Source organism: Pan troglodytes, chromosome 6 (assembly GCF_028858775.2).
Source record: "Pan troglodytes isolate AG18354 chromosome 6, NHGRI_mPanTro3-v2.0_pri, whole genome shotgun sequence".
Lineage (NCBI taxonomy): Eukaryota > Metazoa > Chordata > Mammalia > Primates > Hominidae > Pan > Pan troglodytes.
The window spans coordinates 19,942,855-19,965,641 of record NC_072404.2 but is presented as its reverse complement, the minus strand read 5'-3'; the positions used below and the strand labels follow the sequence as shown (position 1 = coordinate 19,965,641).

General features: G+C 36.1%; 1 protein-coding gene across 22 annotated transcripts in view; it reads left to right on the top strand.

Moving 5' to 3' along the window:
- DGKB (diacylglycerol kinase beta) overlaps nucleotides 1-4,593 on the top strand; it is an 818,895-nt gene extending 814,302 nt beyond the window's left edge. For all 22 annotated transcript variants that reach the window (XM_063814062.1, XM_024357753.3, XM_024357755.3 and 19 more), the window contains one exon: nucleotides 814-4,593. In XM_063814062.1, coding sequence (XP_063670132.1) covers nucleotides 814-921 — 108 coding nt within the window. In that variant the 3' untranslated portion in view covers nucleotides 922-4,593. The remainder of the gene's footprint in view (nucleotides 1-813) is intronic.
- Nucleotides 4,594-22,787: the final 18,194 nt, after the last annotated feature.

Below are 22,787 nucleotides of genomic sequence, written 5' to 3'. Positions count from 1 at the left end.
ATTGCTTTCAATTAGCTTTGAGCATAGCATATATTCATAAAATGTCTTCTCTAATTTAGAGTCGAATTAGAGAAAATTGCAGACGTAATCTACTTTAAGGTTGTCTCATTTAAGGTGATTCGTAGTTTTATATCAAAGAAATCAAAACGAGTAGCTTTAGAACAGTCTCTCAAAGTGTTTTAAGCAGGCTTTTCAATATTTGATTGATTCTATTATATTACCAATTAATTAACAAATTAGAAAGCTAGTTCATCATTTCTGACCTTTTATGCATGTTAACTTTTAACTTTCATTTCTAATGACTGTTTTGAAATTAAGCCTTGCAGTTCATGTTGAAAGAGAGAAACAATCTGATTAGCAAGATAAATAAGGCTTGCCTTGATACCAAGTACATCTTGATATTGGGCTGTAACTAGGACTCTGGAAACTATAATGGTGCCTTCTTTCCTGACTTCAATAAATAATACGTAACTAATGGTCAAGAAATAATACTGGATAATCATGTAACCTAAGCAAGCAGTTCTGGAATATTGCTACAAGTGAGGTTAGAGGTAACATACTATTTAAAATGCAACTTCAGATAATTTTTAAAATTATTATCCTGAGCACTGGCATATTATTTAAGTACATATCCCTATCTCCCTTAAAAATATTTTTGAAATAATAGAAACTCTGAAATTACATTTTACACTTGCGGTGTTTCAGTCACTCATGAAATATTATTAACCTTAACAGAGAGTCTCACAAATTGGTATTGTATCTGGAGATTACTCTACTCTCTCTCTCTCTCTCTTTCTCTCTCTTTTTTTCTAGATAAAAATTACACACAAGAACCAAGCCCCAATGCTGATGGGCCCGCCTCCAAAAACCGGTTTATTCTGCTCCCTCGTCAAAAGGACAAGAAACCGAAGCAAGGAATAATCCTGTATTGTTTCATTCTTAGAAATTGAATTAACATAATTGGGCCATGGAACACATATGCTGGAAATCTTTGAACCATTTCAAGTCTCCTGCTCATGCAAAATCATGGAAGTGGTTTAACAGTTTTTGTTACTAAGCTAATGTAAAATTCAGCTATTAGAAAATTTATTGTCTCAGTTTTTATAGGCATCTTTGCATGAAGAAAGCAGAAGTTTACCTGAAGTGATACTGCATATTTTTGTTGCATGCATTCCCATAGATTTTTACATCTCCCACCCAACTCTTCCCCAATTTCCATTTACTAACCTGTGAGAAAAACCCGTGAAACATGAAAAAGGAAATACCATGGGAAACGTGATTCTCAGTGTGATTCCAATTATTACGAAGCACTAATCAGTAACGCTACAATGATCATAATTGCAGATTGCTATATGTTTCCCTTTTAGAATCAGTGTATCAGTGACCTATGACTTGAGGAGAAACTTTTAATTCGAAGATTTTATTAAATAGTTGACTACAATACCTTGCTATATATACATAGTTTTTCTTCAACATCTTAACTCTTCTGAGTGGAAATAAAAATATCAGGCAGAAGATTTTCTCATGCTGAAAAATAGAACGCGGTTTTTATTTTGCTTAGTTTTCTTTTTAATTCCAGAAATAAGTGAAAACATGTTACTTGACAGTCAAGTGTGGTAATATGGCAAGCCTTGTTCCTTTCTGCATGAGAATCTAGGAGAGAATTCATAACCACACCAATAACGAAATAGATGTTTTAAACTATGTGCCTAATCAATGTGTTTCCCACCAAAGATTCAGAAAACGATGCTTGAGAGAAATGGGTTAATGCATAATTAATTAAGCATTGTGGAGCAAATTTATGGTTCCTGTGATTAATTTTGTGATGACTAAAATGCTGGAAAGAGAGTGAGTTGCCCATTAATTATGATTAAAATTCTCACCTTTCACAGACAGACAATAAGCCAGACAACACAATCAAAGCTCAATAGATGATTTCTTGCTTTTTTCAGTCATTTATAAATATAGGTGTAATTTTTCATGGATCAGTTAAGTACACTTGAAGGAAGTAAATGATTGTATCAGTTTATTTCTAGTATAAATGGGTACCTGTAATAATACTGAGCTCTTGGAAGCGAATCATGCATGCAATTAGCTCCCTCCTCCTCACCTACTCCACTCCCATCTTTATGACATTTCAAATGTTTATTTGGAAACAACAGCCTAGATCACTGTTGAAGGTGTTCATGGCATAGTTGGAGTCTCTGATTGTTTAAAGAAATCACGGAACAGTACTTTACTTTTCTTTTAGTGTTTCATTAAGCCTATGATGTAAAATGAAATGCTTCTGAGCAGTCTTGTAATATTGTTCATTCATATTGACCTGCATCTCATCATTGCATGTTTTATGTTTTCAAACATGCCATAAGGAAAACGAGTGCCTGAACTGCATGATTTATTAGTTTCTCTCCACTCTGCATTAAAGTGCTAATGATTTATCAGTTCTATTTTGTTATTGATTCATTCATCTTTGAATAACAAATAGCATTTAGTGATTCTGTTGAACACAATCCTGTGCATGGATTTATGGATTTCAAGTGAAATTGCTATAATTTTAGTTCTTTGGTCTGAAAACTCAACTGAATGCTGTTATATCAAATAGCTGCTCTCAAGCAATGTGCTATAATGGAAGATTACGTACAAAGTGTATTCTTTTAGTGTTCCTGGAACATTGGACGGTAAATATCCATCAACAATAAGCTTAATTACTTTAAAAATAAAAGCTTTTGAATAAAATTAAGACATAATTTAGCATTCCCAGGAAAATTATGATTACAATTGCAAATTTAGTACAGCAATCACTTGCCCTGGTATAATAAAAAATAAAAAAGTTGTTTGGCAGAAGAGTAATCCAGACCAAAAGAAATCTCAAAACAGTAACAAGTACATTACTGACATAATGTTACATAACACACACATTGATTTTTTGTATCTTTGGTTGCAGGTAATAAATATTTTCACATGAATTGACAAAATTTTCTACAATGGGCAGGCAGGCTTTGTGTCAAAAACATATTTTGAAGCCACAAATTATTTTATGTTCGCTACAACATACAATTATGTCTTGGCTACCTTTTATAGTATATAGTTTGAAGGCAGCAACAGTTTGTGAATCATTCTTAACAATCTGTGCAGTAGAAAGCTGTTGGATAGACAGTGGGATGAGACAAATTAAACAACCTGCTTATAAGATTTCAATAATTGAAATAATGGGATGCAGCTTCACTTCAGTGTAGCTGTATAACTACAATTAGTGCTAATAGTGGTTACATTTTCAGTCAGATGGATTCTTTGGTACCCATAATAAATGTTCAAATATGAATCCAATTTGACTTTTCTCAACTCATTTTCTAAATACACTGATATACTTGCCCCTTCAAGTATACTGCCCCTGGGGTTTGGAAAGTAGTTTTTAAAAACGTAACTTGATGATGGGTTTGAAATCAGAGAAGATATTCTCATCAGTTTTATGACAGCTTCATATGAAAAATATATAGTTTAAGGAAAATTCTATAGTATATTAAAATATTGAATGATGAATGTTAGCTTTACAAGATGGAAACTTCTATGTGTGCAGATAAATTTTCAGCTATTGAGTCGCCCTCTTTTAATATAGGAGACATAAAGTTTTAAGTGGATGAAACTCTTAAATGTAAATTAATGCTGGACTTAACAGCAGTCAGAAACAAAGAGGGAAAAGAGACATGCACTCTGCTAAACATTGCTAGACACTGAGTCGATGAGATTCCAGAGAGACATTTCAGAGTAAACCTTGATATCCACGCTTCTAAGAAATAGGAAGGGAGGTATCTACATAGAACCAGAAAGTTTAAAAGACGTAAATTTATTTTTTCCACTTCCTTGTGTACACCATGTATTTCATGTGAAAATGGTGGTCAATTTATTGTGGTGGAACGAGATATCTTGTAGGAAGTTTAAAAATTAACATGTTAAAAGTTTTTATTTTATTTAAAACAGGTTCATGTGATCATAGCCAGAATAAAACAAAAGGCTCAGATGTTTAGCCTAGTCTACTGCAGACAGAAATTTAAATCCAGTGAAGGCTAATGAATCACATACGTGTTTCCACATTTTATTTTGTTTTCGTTTTTTAGGCATATGGGAAGTAGTTGCAATTTTTCAGGGAAGAATATGTTTTGAATCTCACACTGTATTCTCCTTGAATCTCACACTGTATTCTTGAATGAGACAAGATTTTGAGATCATTCTTTTCCTTTTTGTGTCAACGTTAGTTTGTTGTTCATTGGTTATAAAAAGGAAAATGTGGCCAGGCGCAATGGCTTACGCCTGTAATCCCAGCACTTTGGGAGACAGAGGCAGGCAGATCACAAGGTCAGGAGTTCAAGACCAGCCTGGCCAATATGGTGAAACCTCGTCTCTACTAAAAATACAAAAATTAGCCAGGCATGATGGCGCATGCCTGTAATCCCAGCTACTCGGGAGGCTGAGGCAGAAGAATTGCTTGAACTCGGGAGGCTGCGGTTGCAGTGAGCCAAGATCACACCACTGCACTCCAGCCTGGGTGACAGAGCCAGACTCTGTCTCAAAAAAAAAAAAAAAAAAAAAGGAAAATGTACTTTTCATGGCACATATAACCCCCAAAGGATTATTCAATACTGAACAAATAATAATTGAATAATATTGAATCATGTGCTCCGTTATTTTTCAAATAACTGAATAATATCTCTATTAAAAGATTAAACCCTTGTAACATATATTAAAGCTGTAAACTTTAAGAAAATAAATAAATAAAACCCTGTAAAAGAGCTTTTATTTTGTGAGAGGCAGAAATCACCACTTAAAACTCCCAATTAAATTCTGCTATATTTAAATAAAGTTTGAGTAAACTCACATTTGAGAGATTCTGTATAACCTTATTGTGTTTAAAAACATGGAACTCAATTATAGTACCTTAATTATTTTCTCAGAAATGATATATACAATATCCTGTTTTTTGAAATAAAAATGTTAACCACTCAGTTCAGTGTCATTTCTTACTGCCATTTTGGACAGATTTTGTCTCTTAAATGAACTCCTCCAGCAGCTCAACAATCCATCTACCCCACTGAATATATCCACTAGGGATATGAGGCCAGACACCCTACCTTTTGTCAGAGAGTAATTAGGGGCTGAATTATAGGCAATTAAGAACCAAATTATTCCTATTTGTGGTGCTTTGGGCCCCAAGTTGCTGCTGTGCATATTATTCCAGCAATTTTAGATTCCAAGTAAGCCAACAACCTGAATGATGTAACTGTGGGAACTCAAGTTGAATTTTCTGGATGAAACCAATTTCTTACTTTATTTTGTGTGACAGACTTCAACAAATATCTCTTGGGCATTGACTAGGTTAAACATATTATGCAAAGGGGCTGCAGCAATTAAAAGATGTTTAAGGAAACAATTTCTTCTCTAAACACCTTTGAATCTTTTAGAAGAATTAAGTAAACAGATGACCTTATTACACAATTGGATAAGGGAAGAATGAAGGTAAGTAAAATATGATACAACATATTCAAAGGAGGAAAAGATGATTTGGTGAATAAATTTGAAAAGGCCTTTAGAGAAAGTAAATCTGCAAGTGACTTTTTGAAAAGCTAAAACTTTACATGAGGAAAGAAGTCAAATTAAGGAAATTCATAATAAGAGAAGGCGAATGGGAGCAGGGAAACAGAAAACAAGTCCTAAATTCTTCACTGCCTCATCTCATAAAAAAGGGAATTTACAGATGAATGATTTGGATAATGCTTATACTTAAAATTATTAGCTAAACAAGGAACAAGAGAAGAAGAAAGTACAAGAAAGAGGCAAGGAAGCAAGTAAGAGAGGGAAGGAGAAAGAATAACGCAAACCCCCCAGATTAGAAAATTAATTTTACATTCTGAAAGAGAAAAAAAATGAAAAACAAATTCCCAGGTATTTTGGCTTGAAAACTCTGAAAGCAATATCTGCCCATTCTACATTTCCAGGGAGTTTGATTAGATTATATTCTGTGAATGTAAGTGACTTCATAAACTCTCTGAAGCTCATGAAACTAACTAGAGAACACTAATTGTAAAATGTTGATGCTAAGTTTTTAAAAAAATTATTAAGTATGAAAAATACATATAAAATAATATGTTAAAAAATTATAATAGAATATTAACTCTTTCCAACAAATTACAACTGGTGGCAGAGTCACTAGCAGGTCCAAAAAGCTCTCTCTCTTTTACTCCATATTTGTATCCAAACATTCATTCCTTGAAGTCAGTTGATGTCAGAAAAACATTTCTGTTTAAAATAGTATTGGTAATAATAATCCTTAAATTACCAAGGACTTGATAATATATTGGTTGAAAAATTAGAAACCATGTTTGAGCTGAAAGACTGCCCACTGTTGGCCAAGCGCGGTGGCTCACGCCTGTAATCCCAGCACTTTGAGAGGCCGAGGCAGGCGGATCACAAGGTCACGAGTTTGAGACCAGCCTGGCCAACATGGTGAAACCCTGTCTCTACTAAAAATACGAAAAATCAGCCAGGTGTGGTGGCACCTGCCTATAGTCCCAGCTACTCAAGAGGCTGAGGCACAAGAATCGTCTGAACCTGGGAGGCAGAGGTTGCAGTGAGCCGAGATCATACCACTGCACTCCAGCCTGAGTGACAGAGTGAGACTCTGACTCAAAAAAAAAAAAAAAAAAAAAAAAAAGAAGAAGATTGCCTAGTATGTATATTTTTTCTACTGTAGCTGCATTTTTAAGATCTTCCACCTTCAAGTAGCACGTAGTGCTTCTACATCTTTTTTGCCACTCAATTCAAAAAGAGATGGGACTTTACAGTCTCACAAAACTTTCTTTCAACACTGTGTGAAAAGGTCGAAGACCACCCCATGGTGCATCTCCCAGTGCCTTCTCAGCTTCGCAGTTGAGGGCAGCATACTGACATGTTTCAGCATGAGGGCTCTGGTGCCAGACCTGAGTACAACTCTTGGATCTGCTGCTCACTTGCTGTGTGACCTCAGTCAAGTCATTTAAGATCCCTGAGCCTCAGTTTTCTCAACTGTGAAGTTGAAATATGTATTGAAAATTAAATAAATTAATACGTCAAATAATTTAGAGCAGTTCTGGCATGTAGACGTTAATATGCCAGGCCTGAGCGTGTGGTATAGCAGGACAATAAAAATCCATAGTGCAGAAGATCTTATTCTGTTCTGTAAAAACAGTTGACAAATGGTTGGTGTTTATCTGTTAGAAAACTAGTAGTCAACTTCAGGTTCAAAATAACTTGTCATTGTATGTTCAGGTTATGTATGTAGCATTAGACTCTCCCTAAACTAATTCCCTCACAAAATGATCTGGACATAGGCATATATGTCACAATAACCTCCTACAATCTCTAAATCTGAGCAAATGTTATTAGACCACCAAGAGAATTCTACAGTTGTACAACTTCATAGCATTTTGAGAATTAAAATAATATATCATCATCATGAGACACATCACCAGAATCCATGGCCACTGTCCAAAGGCATGCCTTTCTTGAAGTCTCCATTAAATTTGTATTCATATTCTTCTCTGTGCTTCTCCCTCCACCCCACACGTCATCCTTCAAACCCAAATTAGTTTTATCCAAATTTCATTGTCAACACTCAAAATCTGCAATGAGTGCGCATCTTACCTCTGACATTCCTTAGACTCACCTCTCTTTGGAAAACACCAGGACCTATAATAGTTGATTGGTGCTCAGGCCTGTCAGATCCCAAAAGCCCCACATCATTGGTATTGCTTTTGCCAGTCTTTCCTCCCACTAACCCACCCAGCAGGGATCCAGAAAGCTCCCCTTGTTCCTGCTATACCACACACCTAAGCCTGGAAGGCCCTGTCTATAGCCCATTACACCTCCATGGCTCCCACACACTGGTGTCTTTCTTATTTGCCCCTGGTCAGACACCAGCAAGGGCATCAGCAGGCTTCACCCTGCCAGCCAGCATTTCTCCATAGTTGCCCTCTCAAGTGCTCTGGTAGAAACTGCAGAATCCATGGACTTCATGGACTTTAGGCTGTGCGAAACCAGAGGAGAGGCTGGAAAAGTAGGAGGGCAGGCAGTAAGGAGAGGCCACTGTGGCATAAGCAGGGCCATTGAGCTACAAAAAGGAGGCTGCAGTGGATAGAGAAGGCCAATGGAGCAGTATGGAATCAGGGGTGGCCCCTCATAGGTATCCTATATTGTACTATCCTGACGAATTACCCCTCCACTTCAGTGGACAAGTTTGTTGAAACCCACCAAAACCTCACTCATCACAGGCATTGACAATGTTAATTTTAGTAATAAAAGTAGAAGCCGATGTTTATATAGTGCTTGCTTTGTTCCAGGCATGATTCTACACATAAATGAACTCACTCGAGTTCTATAATTATCAACACCATTTGCATTTCACACATGAGAAAACTGAGGTCCACAGATATCATTTAGAACTTCTAGTTAATCTCATGGAAGTAAAAAGTAGAACAGAGGATACTAGATGCTGGGAAGGGAGAGATAGAAGGAGAGGTTTGTTAAAGGATACAAAATTACAGCTAGATAAAGGGAATAAGTTCCAGTGTTCTATACCACTGTAGGATGACTATAGCTAACAATGATATATTATGCACATTCAGATAGCTCAAAAGAGGATATTAAATATTTCCTACACAAATAAATAAATGTTTGAGATGATGGATATGCTAATTACACTGATCTGATCACTATACATTATATGTATCAAAACATCACTATGTACCCCATGAATATGTACAATTATTCTTGGTCAATTAAAAAATTAAAACTAAAAAAAGAAAAACCCTTCTCTGACAGAGTCAGTAATGGAGCCCGGAAAAGCAACAACACATCGTCTTTTCATAATCACCACGATACACCCATCTTTCACCTGGCCTGAAAGATTAGGTTAAATGTAACATGATAATAAACTATATTTATTACTTAACTTGTAATAGAAATATTAAACAATAAAATTCTCATCTCATAGTCTGAGTAGAAAAAATTGATTCAATTGTTACTAATACAGCAATTGCCACAAGAAGATTCAAGACCATGAACAATATCACTGATGTTAAAAGGACATTATTGAAACTCAGAATAACCTAATGACTATCAATTTAATCGAGAAGTTGTTGGTGATGTTTCTTAATGTCAAAACACAGCTCAGAGGCAAGTGGTACTCATCTGGCAATAACCACATCAAATAAAAGATCACGTCAGCAACTTTTGTATTGTAACAAGTAATTTTAAAATCATTACAATGATTTGATGGATTACTTGCACTCAAATGATAAAATGTATATCATTTGAGAAACAGATAGATCAATGGATAGAAGGATAGATGAATAGATAATTTTCTTTTGAGAATTAAAAAAAATAAAAACACTTTTGATTCATAAATTCATTTATATTGTTATGTAGGCCAGGGGTCCCCAACCCTGGGGCCATGGATCGGCATCAGTCCACGACCTATTAGGATCCAAGCTCAACAGCAGGAGGTGAGCAGCGGGCAAGCAAGCATTACTGCCTGAGCTCCACCTCCTGTCAGATCAGTGGTGGCATTAGATTCTCACAGGAGTGCAAACCCTGTTGTGAGCTGCACATGGGAGGGATGTAGGTTGCACATTCCTTATGAGAATCTAATGTCTGATGATCTGAGGCAGAATAGTTTCATTCGGAAACTACACACTGCTCCCACCCTACCCTCCCCCATCCCCCATTCATGGAAAAAATTGTCTTCCACAAAAGCTGTCCCTGGTGCTAAAAAGACTGGGGACTACTGACGTAGGCTATTGAATACTTCAGATTTTAGCCCTGGCTCATTGACCTATCACTTTAATAATGCTTTTTTCAACCCTCTCTCTTTTTTCAAAATTATATATACATTTCCTTATCCATGGATTTGAATATACCTATATGCCTAGGACTTCCAAATTTATATCTCCAATCCAACATTTTCTGAACTCAGCTGATAATTTTACTGGCTATTCCTACAGCTTTACTTAAATATCTCACAGGCATATTAAATCAAAATCTTCCAAATGAAATTCATCTCACCTCCCAACATTAACCTGTCCTACCACCTGTGTAACTTTCCCAGTGAATTTCACCAGTCAGTACCTACCTAGTTTTTTAAGTTAGAATCCCAGGAAAATCCTCAACCACTCGTTCTTCTAGATTGCCATTCCTGTGAGTCTCATCCAGTCTACCTATCACCCTAATATTTGTCAAGTCCATTCCTTTTCACCACCTCCATTGGTGGAGGCCTTTGTTCAGACCTTCATCATTTCCTGCAATAAATTATAGCTGTAGGCAGGGGTGGATCCAATTTTTGTGGGTCCGGAAGCTCCCACATTTAGTGAGATCTCACTAAGAAAAGGAATATAAAATTACAAGGCAAAATAGATATTTAGAAAAAAAACTAATGCCTGACTCATTTCCCTATTTTTTCCTGCATTTTTGGCTGCATCCCCTTTGATCCTCTCTTTGTAGACAACAATTTTATAATATTCTTCTACTGAGAAGATGTAAATATAACTCAATCTTTTCTCTAGAATGGCTAAAAAGATTTTAAATTGATAGTTTAGAAATTTATTTTGGCTTCCTAATTTCTGTTGCTAATGTCACAACAGTAATTCCTTTACAGTGTCTTGCCCAGGTGGTGCCTAAGAGAATTCTGGACCTTTAACCTTGCTGGTCATGGTCCAGCTCATTCAGGTTTTCACAGGGCCAGGAGAATAGGTGGCTGGGGTCAAAATGCCCAGTGAGCACAGGTTATAGTACTATCTCTTTGTGATCTTCCTTCTTGGAGTCAAGACTGGTGCAGATGCTCATCTAGGCTATTCAGAGTATTGTCTGGTGGATATAGTGGCTGGTGGATATGGTGGATATTGTCTGGTGGATATGATCCTGGTGGATATGATCCTGGTGGATATGGTGGCCCCCATAGTGGGGCAGCAGTCTGTGACTCTGCCATGTGACTGACTGGGTTCTTGCTCCCTACTTGAATTCATCAAGTTTGGGAAAGGACCTATGCAAATGAGGGAACTGGTAGCTTCAGCTTGAGGACTTCAAGGTAAGTCAGCGTGTGGGGGCTGTAAGAGGGTCCTGGGGACAGCCGTGTAAACCTGTACCCCAGCTGCTCATTTTTACAGAACGTGTGTCCAGGGAAAGTTACTAAATCTCTCTCAACTATAGTTTTCTCATCTGTTCAAATAAGGATAAGTACAGCACCTGTTTGAGAGTTGTTGTGAGGATTAAATGGATATAATTTTCAAAATTATTTTCTACTGGCAAGCATTCAAGTCATATCTTTAGTGACAGTCGTCATAGTCATAGTCATAATAGTTCTATCAGCAGCATAAAGTCTTCTTTATCCCTACTATCATTCTTCTTCTACAATGCCAATTGTATTTTTTTACAAATAGGTAATCTCCCTTATTAGATCACCATTTTTTATATGAGAAAAGTCCAGCGTCCTCAAGTAAGCAAGAATGTCATGAGCTGGACCTTGTCAACCTTTCCTGTGCCTGCTCCCCTTTTATCCCCATGTACTTAGCTACAGTGATGCTGTTTCACTTGCATTTCACCCATGTTCTTTCATGATTGTGCACTTTCACAAGTTTTATACTCACTGCCACATCCCCTTCCTCAAAGACTGGTTCACTTTCTTTGGAAGAATGTCTGGAACCACTGTGACCCAGCAGAGATTATGTTGACTGTTTCTAGCGAGTCTCTTTTGCACTCCCTTAAGACCTCCAGATACCCATACTAAAGTTCTTCTTATTCTGTATTTTAAATGATCACTTGTTTTATTCTTTTATTGAACTGGTGAGTCACTTGAAAGCCAGCCCTGGGTCCTATTCACTATTATTCCCCTCAGGCAATCTCATATTACATATCCAATCATTTTTTAATGAATAACTGACAGCTGCCAAAAAAAACTTCTGGGTTGCAATAAAATATGTTACTTGTTTCAGATATAAAAAGAAAAAACATAAACCATCTATACTGGGGAAAGCATAATAAATTTATGTCAGCATTATAAAAGAAGTATTTTTATTATTCTTTATAAACTTTGTCCAAAGAAACCTACACTTCATCCTGATGTCCTTTTTACCTCGTGCCACTTTCCTGATGCAACAGCCAAACATTTCTAACTTTTCAGCTGATTCAATAACCAGTTACTCACTGTAACTCACAGTGGCAATCCCTGGGCCAGTTTAGGATCTGCATGCTAGTGGGGTGGAGAGTCATGGATAGCTGTCTTTGATTCTCCAAGCAATGCTGAAAGGTGGTAGGCAGAATAATGGACCCCAAAAGATGTCCACATCCCAATCTTCAGAATCTGTGAATATGCCATAGTACATGGCAATAGGTAATTTACGTTGCAAAGGATTAAGAATGCAAACCATGTGACTTCAAAATAAAGAGATTATCCTGGATTATCCAGGTGGGCCTACTGTAATGCCAAGGATCCTTTAAAGTGAAAGAGGGAAGCAGAAGGGGAGCTCAGTGTCGGAGAGAGATTTGAAGATGCTACACTGCTAGCTTTGAAGATGGTGAAAGAGACCACAAACCAAGGAATGCAGTAGGCCTTTAGAAGCTGCAAATGATAAAGAATCAGATTTTCTCCTAGAACCTAAAAAAGAAATGCTGCCTTGTCAACACTTTGATTTTAACTCAATGACACCCATTTTGGACTTCTGACCAGAAATGCCATAAAATAATAAATTTGTATTATTTAAGCTATAAAATTAGTGGTAATTTGTTACAGTAGCAATTGGAAACTATGATAGGGAGATATTAAAGTAGGAGCTCCTGTTCAGAACTGCTGCTATGGCAAGCAGACTACACACTGATGCTCTTTAAAATAAATATCATCTCACTTAATCCTTAAAATGTTTGGATAGTTTAATCCTCACTTACTGCATTTGGATTGCTAGAACCCAGTACATATATGTTCTTACCTTTGATTCTAATATAGATAAATTGGTGAGAGAGAGAGAAAGATTTTATTGTTTGGTTCATAGCTTTTTATTGATGTCATTCTAACAGGGAAAAAATGAAAAAGTAAAAGCATCTGTTGTAATGACACCTACTTCACTGAAGACAGCTATCTCCATTTATTTTTCCAGGTGATTTATTTAATTCTGGGTTTAAGTATTGGGAAATTTGCAATATAATGTGTATTCCCCCTTTCTCAGGACAATTAAGGCACTTTCTTTTGTCTGTAGGTATAAGAAAATAATACAGATGGCTGCAAATGAGAGCGTTAGAGTGCTCCTCTGAAGTTAAATTGTTTATGTTATGTCTGCTCCACATTTTCTGGTACATTCATTTCACAAGTTCAGCTTCAGCGGGAGCAATAACCGAACAGAGCTGCTAATGAAGGCGCCCTTGCAAGCTGGGTCAGAGTCCTACTTTTGCATTTGGATTGATATTCCAGTTTGAAGCTTCAGAAGAAAAGTGTACTGACAAACGCTAATGAATGTAAACTAGTTTATGTGTAAATTACTAGGTGTTTAGAGGGAAAAATTAAAGTTCTTTGCAAATATTTTACAGCATAAAAACGTTCTAGATTTCTTGTCTTGTTCATACATCAGAATAGGTTGCCAGAGAAATGAAAGCTTGGCGTGTTCTTGAGATTTTTCCTATTCCAGGACCTTCACTCTTGTAACTGAGTTAGTTCTAACTATTAGAGATTCTATTGCTATCCATATATATGGAAGAAATTAATTGATCTATTCAATGGTCTTTTGAGTACAGCTTTTGCTTTGGTACAATGGAATATTGGCATAAAGTTTGTATATTATCAGACCCTAAGGAATGTTCCAGAATTGCAGTTATGTAAAATAATGTTCCCAGGCTGGGCACGGTGGCTCATACCTGTAATCCCAGCACTTTGGGAGGCCTAGGTGGGTGGATCACTTGAGGTCAGGAAGGCTGAGGAGCAAGAATCATTTGAACCCAGGAGGCAGAGATTGCCATGAGCCAAGATCGCACCACAGCACCCCAGCCTGGGCAACAGAGTGAGACTCTGCCTCAATAAATAAATAAATTAATTAGTTAACATTCCCTTAATGGCATTATTCACCCTACATTCCAATTCAAGTAGATTTACAATAATTGAAAAAATAAATTTTAAATTAGAAGGTAGAAATAATTGTTTTTGCCCATGCAAAGCTTTAAAAAATGGATGATTTGCAATTCCATGACATGAACAGTTGTCAGAGGGCCATAACTCTCAGACCCCAGCTGAGTTTACCTGCAGCTGTGGAAAGTTCCCTACTCACTGACCGCTCCTGTGCCTGAGAACACTCTCCTACAAGGAAGCAAGCAGGCTAAGGCATACCTAGGCTCAACTCAGAAGTGCAGCAGAGTGATATCCCCTGGCTCAACCCCCAACCAACTGGAGATGGGAATCCACTGAGAAATGTCCCAGCCTCCCTATTCTTTTAGGTCTGACAATTCAAAGGTATGATCCACCCAGTGAGACTGAGCCCAAATTGTCCACATTAGTAACCCACTCATTAATGTACCCTTTATTGACTTGTTTTTCCTCTCTGTCTCACTTTTCTCTATTTCTTACATTAGCTTCCTAGTTTTATCTTCCAAATAAACTAGCAATTCCCAAGTCCTTGTCTCAGGCTCTACTTTTGAGGTAACACAGACAAAGACAGTATAAATGTCTGGCCTAAGCTTGTTGTTCTTTTAAGGAGATCTAAATATCACAGTTTAAAGGAAAAGTTGCAAATCAAATGCCTCAAGAGGCCAAAAGAGTAACAGAAGGAGTGAATTCCACTGGGTCAAACTGCATGAGCGGGCACTGGATGATAGTGAGGACTGTATTGCAATTGGAGAATGCATACTTTGTTTAGAGCTGGCCATAGGTGCTCAGGACAAGCAAATTGTTGCTATATGAAAAAGTTTGACTGCCATTGCCATTTATCCTATTATTCAAGGAAAGTGACAAATTAATATTTTTACACACCATCTCTTAATTTTAAAATGCTGTGACAAATAGACAAAAATACCTCTGTAAATTTCATTTAACCCATGAAATCTAAGTTCTCATCACCTTTTATTTGAAAACATTTTTCCTTGGAAAATATCAGATCTAAAGTCAGGAGTTGAACTATGTGTTTACCTGACAATGGTAAGACTCACTACTGTCCTACCAGCTCCAATTTATTTGCAAAATTGGATCATATTCAGAATCACAATTGCCATGACTTGTTTCAACTGAAATACTGAAATTAAATGTGCTGAAACACTGATGTATCAAAAGTGTGTATCTCTTGAATCCTTTAATAAATTTACGGCATGTTTATTGAATGCCTATGAGCTAAACAAGCATCCAAGAATAAAACAGCCAAAGTCCACTGGCCTCATGTGGATTATATTCTAACTGGCATGACTATTGGGCCATTTCTGTAAACCATTATCTAATCTAAGAATTATAATTTATAACTTTCATAACCTGTACTAATACTTGGGAAGCTTACATGCAAGTATTTTTATACCAGAAGTAATGGCTTTCATGTTACATTTTTTGTTTATTAGGTTTGCAGTGTTTGTTTCATCCTTTGCTCTTTCCTTATTTTACTCAGGTTTTCTAATTGATTTAATTGACTCTTATTTTACTCAGGGCTTTTACCACTACTCCCACATAATAAAATGAAAAGGATTAAAAAGTCAGTGTGGTAGGTGATTTATTTACATTATATAATGTTGCTATTTTTTATTATTGGAGCTAATGATAATCTTCTCATGATCACACAGCTCAAAGTAGGAAGTGAATACAGCCCTGACTCCCTCGAATACTTTTCACTACCCTGCTTCAGGGTAGGGTAGGTAACAATATGCCAGAAGGGAAAGTTAGTTTCTTCTGGAATCTAAGATTTACCTAACATTTGGGAAAAAAATAATTTTATGCAAAAACTAACACAAGTCCATACACGTGTAAGATGGAAAAAATAAAGTAAAACAAATGTCAGAACTTTGGAAGGCGCTTTGGGAAACCACTGACCCACACTCAAATCTTTATCAAGAGCTGGGATCTCATTTGTAAGGTACAGACCAGTAACCTACTTGTATTTCTACTTGGATGTTCCGGAGGCATCACAGACTCAACATCTTCAAAATGTGACTCAACCACATTCTCACATGACAATTTGCTTTCCTCTTTGTATTTGATTTTCTACCTCAGCAGAAGCATGACCCACTCCTTTATATCTAGTCATCAAGTCTTTCCATTCAATTTATTTGATACCTTTTCATTCATCTTCTACTTCTATTCCTACTGCTATTGTCTAATTTCTGGTTCTTATCTTTCATTGGAACTTTTTAAAAAATTACCTAGCCTCCTTGCAATAATCTCTGCTTTCAATTGATTCTACCACATGACACAATAAATTTTTCTGAAAAACATTTTCATGCCATTTACCTGTTCAAAACCTTTCACTGGTTCCCATAAGCTACTATAAAATCTAAACGTATTAACCCAGTGAACGAGGCCTTTAATGATCAACTCTATGGCTTCCTATACAGTTTGATCTCCTGCTACTCCAACCTTCTAATACTCAAACTATTCTCTAATATAATTCTCAAGAGACTTCATCTTACAAGACACTTCTGTCTTTGCTAGTTAACCATACTGATCACCGTGCAAATTTCCATTTCTCTTTTACAGATCAGCTCAATGATCATGCTGAAGCCCTTTCCCCATCTAGAATCTATTAATTTCACCATGTAAACTCTCTGCTTTATTGCAGTACTGCAATAATTTATGTAGCTATCTAATTCTTAAATAGATTTGAACTTTCTCAAGGGTAACAACAGATCCTTGTTCATCTTTACATTCCCAGCATTTATAATATTAGGTACACACACAAGCACACCAGCCTTCTCCTCAAAAGAATCTCCCTTGTTTCTAATGTCAACTCCCTATTTATTCATCTCAGATATTAATATTCCAATATCTTCTTATTGTCCCCTAAATCTGAGGAGTCTTTAAGCAGCTGCAACTTCCCCCTTGTTTCTTCCTCTGAATTAAATATGGATGGAAACTCACGTTGTTAAGTTAATAAGATAAAGGTCTGTACTTCCAGAGTTTGAAGCTATGATCACCAAAGTGTGATTTTAGATATGATTCAGGGCAAAATTATACCATGGGAAGCTAAAGATAGCATAGTAGAAATTAATATACTATTAACAATAAGTAGATCTCTCAGGCCACTGAAATAGCAGGAATTCTTCTGAAATAAAGGCGAAAACAGAAGAGATCTTGCAAGTGCAGTAGGTGCCAGGATCCAGTTTTACAGCCTCAACCACAGAGTGATTCTAGAACAGAGTACCAGCAGTTGTACTTAGAATGGACCTTCCCAAAGAAGGTGCGGAACACTCTAAATCAACCACAGCTGGCCTGTCTTCTAGTGGCCAAGGTAGTTAACATTAAGTCATACGTTTAAAAAAACAAATCTCAGTGGTAACACGAACAAAAAAGAAAAGTCTATTTCTCACTCACATTATAATTTCTCATGAATTGGATGATATGATGCTGTCAAATTAAGCATAAGCCCTCTGAGGTGACTACAGAAAAAAAGGAGAGTGGGGATAAACACAGAGATCCTTTACAAACAGGCATGTAAGTGGCTTGCATCGTATCTGCTCACATTCTATTAGCAGAACAAGTCACACCAGACCCCATCCACATGGCCCTAACCTAACTGCAAGGAAGTGAAAAAGCTAGATTTTCTGTGTGCCAAAATTAAGGAAACTAAAAGAGAATTTGGCTAGTATGGCATTGTAGCCATCACAGTAACCTTATGTGTATCATACTTTTAGTTGTGCAAAGACAATGCCCCCTCTTTTTTAATCCACTTATCCCACATTTAACCATGTATACAGATGAAATTCAGGATGAAATATCTTGAAAACATTATATAACTGAGAGAGGAAAAAGAAAAATTTATTTTTAGTCAAAATATCAACGATGAGAAACATATTTGTTCCTCTTTTTTAAGAAGGTAGTTAGAAAGCAGAAAAGCACAAGGCTAAAATTATAGGGAATGGGACAGTATTATACCATATTAGCAATTTGACTTCTTGAGAGTTACTTGAAACACTATAGTTCAGTTTCTTCATTTATAAAGTGAAAACAAATTAGACTTTTCCACCAAGGTTAATTCTGTTAGAATTATCACGTACATGTTAAATGCTTATAACAGTATCTGCTACAGAGAAAGTGCTCAAAAACAGGGGCTATTATGCACAGTATTATGACCATTGTTTCTGTTGCTATCATGGTTATTATTATGTAGATCAACTGGACAAACAAAATCCTGTTATGTCCCAAAGAATGAGAACTCCATTTCAAGTAATCTAGAACAAAACTTCCCATATATTATGTGGCAATCTTTTAATGGCAAAGTTCAAAGTTAACATTTTGAAATGAAAAACTGAAAATATGTAGGTATCAAATCCTTTTCTGGCTTATCTGTGCTATCAGAAGGTACTTAGAATTCTCTGCATATTCATTCACCTACCTTCTTCTCCAGCCTTTTCTCTTACTACTCCTTCCCCTTGCTTTCTGGTCTTCAGCCATATAGATGTTCATTTAGTCCCTAAAATACACCTCCACAGAGGGCTTCTTTGCATAGCCTATTTGCTTTGATAACAAGGGAAGAAAACAGTATCTTGCAGGCAGAGCAAGTAGCCTGTACTTTCTGATAGCTAAAACAGCCCTTTCTAATAAAAGCTTTCCCTGGGCTTGCTGTTGTTCAACTAACTGTGAGAGGTGCCACCAGTACAACTGCAGCTGTTGGAATCACAATGTCACCAGTTAGCAGAAACTTAGGAGCCCAGATTTTCACTGGTGTTAAATCTCTCCTGATGCCGCTGGGACGAACCTGGAGTCTCATATAGTCACCATGTCTGCTGATATTACTACACCGGCAGCCACAAACTGGCAGCAGGAAAAACAAAGTCTTAATGCCTTCTTTTTTGCTTTGAGCCTCCTTAGAGTACCTCCTATTAGTAAAAAAGCCAAATGGCAAAGTTTTCTAAGAAATGTAGTTTGCAGGTTTCCAACCGTGGAGGTACAAAAGACAACATGTTTGGAGTTATAACCAACAGAAAACCTGCAAAAAATCCTACTACATATTCCCATAGTATTATATATCTCAACTTCAAAAAATCCTGCTATATATTCTCATAGTATTGTATATCCCAACTTCATGGCATTTAGCACTTTTCCAACTCACTTACGTATTTTTTAAATTAATCTCTCTCTCAGAGAAAAGTAATCTTCATAAACATAGTGAAAACTGTCTTATATTTACATTTTATTTTACTCAATAATTAGCATAAAACCTAGTTCACAGAGGGCATGCAACAAAATTAAGGAAATGAATAAATGATATGACAATTAATTTTAAGTTATCACAAATCATTTGATAAAAGAATTACTAATATTCTACTGAAATGTACCGAAGAATTACTATTTTTTATTCATTACTGAATAAAGTGAATTTTTTATTTTTCACATATTTGTGAATTAGCTTCAAAGTTCATATATGATAATGTGTCTTTAACCCTTTGTATTAGCATAATCTACTTTGAATGAGTTAGGAAAGGACAAGAGTATTAGAAACACATACCAGCAACATCTTATCAAAATCATAGTCCAGAGTTCAGTTAGGTGGGTGGTGGTGAAGAATGGACCACACATTGGTAGAAAACGTTGTTGGATAATAGCTGACCTGGAAGACCCTTCTAGCACAACTCAGAATTCTCCAAGGAATTCCAAGGCTTCTGCCCTCATATTTTCTTTACTACCCTCTTCTATCCTTACTATGTTAGAAAATGCATGTCTTTTAATGTGTACTTGTTCACTAGAGAACTTGTTAATGCATTCAAAGCTTGTTTCACTGTATCCAGTCATAAAACAAATTTGTGACTTATAATGGATTGGTGTAAGGAATAATGGATAAAATAGGAGTTTAAAGCACTTAGAATCTATAAAAAGCTGCAGATGGGCTAAATAATATTTTCAAAATGTTTATACATATTTGCAACTTTTTCTGTGCTCTCTAGAAACTACGTGCCATGAGCTCTATTTGCATATCCATGAAGAATTAGTTGGGTTTTGGCTTGTAATATTTTGGATCACCTTAACAGATGTAGTTCTAAATATCTGGCATTTCTTTTAACGTTGTTATATCATAGATATGGTTTTTTCTCTCGTTCTCAATCTGTGGTGTCTACCTTTTAGAGGCTTTTCTAGAGCAAGACAAGTTTTGTCTAACACTCATTTCTTCACACACATACACAGGCCACCCCACACAATTTGGCAAAGTAAACTTAATTGAGAAATGGAAGAGATTGCAGTCATGTGTAACATATTTTAATTATAAGGCATTAAAATTTATATTAATGAATGGAATTTAAAAGTATTATTGATAAATGTTCATTTGGTTGTTACTTTATATCTTTTGTCTTTTTTTTTTTTTTTTTTTTTTTTTGAGACGGAGTCTCGCTCTGTCGCCCAGGCTGGAGTGCAGTGGCGCGATCTCGGCTCACTGCAAGCTCTGCCTCCCGGGTTCACGCCATTCTCCTGCCTCAGCCTCCCGAGTAGCTGGGACTACAGGCGCCCGCTACCACGCCCGGCTAATTTTTTGTATTTTTAGTAGAGACGGGGTTTCACCGTGTTAGCCAGGATGGTCTCGATCTCCTGACCTCGTGATCTGCCCGCCTCGGCCTCCCAAAGTGCTGGGACCACAGGCGTGAGCCACCGCGCCCGGCCTGTCTTTTTATAGAATAAGAAAATACATTGGCCAAAAGAGATGTTCCCTTTTGTTCATGCAACTAAAAGGTCAGTGGTGACCCTTTGATCAAAATGGTTTGTTGCTTAATAAATGCATAAATGAAGCTTTCTAAATAATCCATTGATTTGAAATTACTTATTTTTGCTGCCAAATACACACTATTAACATTTTAGAACAATAAAATGTATAAATTTAAGAACAGTTATTTTTATCTTATTCTGAGTGTTAGTTATTCTCCTAGTTTATCAATGCTCTTAAATTTAAAACTCCTGTCAACTTAAGAGCAATGAAAATAAAATTTAAAAATAGAAAACAATAACATCAAATCTGTACTTCTTTCTAGACCTCAGTCTTCTACTGGCTTCTAGTTAACATATTTTTTGCAAAGCATAATAGCATCTAATTTTGTAGCTATAGTGAAATTCCTGGGAATTTGTTTTACTTTAGAATAATGTTGGAATTTTATTTTTCAAATTTGAAAATATTTTAAATATATTAACATTTTAAAGTATATAACCTCATTTTAATTTTTTAAATTATTATTTTTCTAAATCTTGAAGGATGTGTATTTCAAATACTGAATAGCATGCTCACTCTCTGGTATCTTAATCTGAACAAAAGTATTACTTATTTTTCTATTATATGTTTAATTTCTATCATAATTCTAATTTGCACATTTTAGAATCAAAAAATATTTAGAGCTGGAAGAACTCATTACTACATACTTTTTAAAATTATGCCTGTATCACCTTAAGTCTTTGGCCACATTCTTAGAGTTAACTAATGGTAAAGCTAGAAATACAGTACCCATTTACTGCAGAACTACTCCTATCTCCAAAAATAGCTCAAATTGGCAAAGAAAAAGAAAAAAACAAAAACCCTGAGACTTTTTAAACAAAAGAAGTATAGTCAAATCTGAGTGAGAGAATGGTTATTTCCAAAATATTTGGTTTTAGATAACAGTATGAATAATTTTAGAGGCAATTTACATAATTATGTTTTATTAGGCAAATATTAGAATTACTTTGCTTCCCCTGAATAAACAATGTCTGATGATAATGAGGATAATTGAGGAGTGGGGTTGACAGTAGTTGGCAATTTTTTAAGATAATTTTAATATATGTCTTAGGTAAAATGCAAAACCCCAAATCATTTTAGTTAATTGGAAGCTATAATTGAAATAACTGAAAAATAGCAGTAACACCAGAAGAAAACGTAATCTTGTGAGAACAAGCAGACCCATGATGGGGAACAGCACACACTACGGTCTGTCAGGGGGTGAGCAGGGGAAGAGAGAGTATCAGGCAAAGAAGCTAATGGATGCTGGGTGATGATGGGTTGGAACCTAGGTGATGGGTTGATCTGTGCAGCAGCCCACCATGGCACAAGTTTACCTGTGTCACAAACCTCCCCATCCTGCACATGACCCCGGAGCTTAAAATAAAAGTTGGAGGAAAAACCAAAACAAAACATTAAAAGAAAAATAGACTACCTCTCTCTATACATACTTAGAAAACAGGAAATCTGAACAATATATTTTGTGCTGGATTAGCTAAGTCGCCTGGTGGGGTCTTTCACGAGCAATATTATACTTTAACCTAAAAAGTTAATATGATACTTGGATATTTTTAAGTTATTGGGTTATTTGCAAGAGCCGAGGAATGCTGCCTCCAATTAATTCACTATTAGGCCCTTATTAACATATGGTGACCAATTTTAACTTTTATATTTTCAGGGTAATTTCTTTTACCCAGAGAATTTAAGGGAAGAGCAGTAGAATTGATTAAAGTGATATTAATTGGAAGATTAAATATGATTGAGTTATTTATCCTGAGGAGAAACTAAGATGGTTACTTATTACTTCTTTAGGTGTATTAGCTATTATAGTGGCCAATAAGAGTAATTTCCATTAGTCACCTCAAT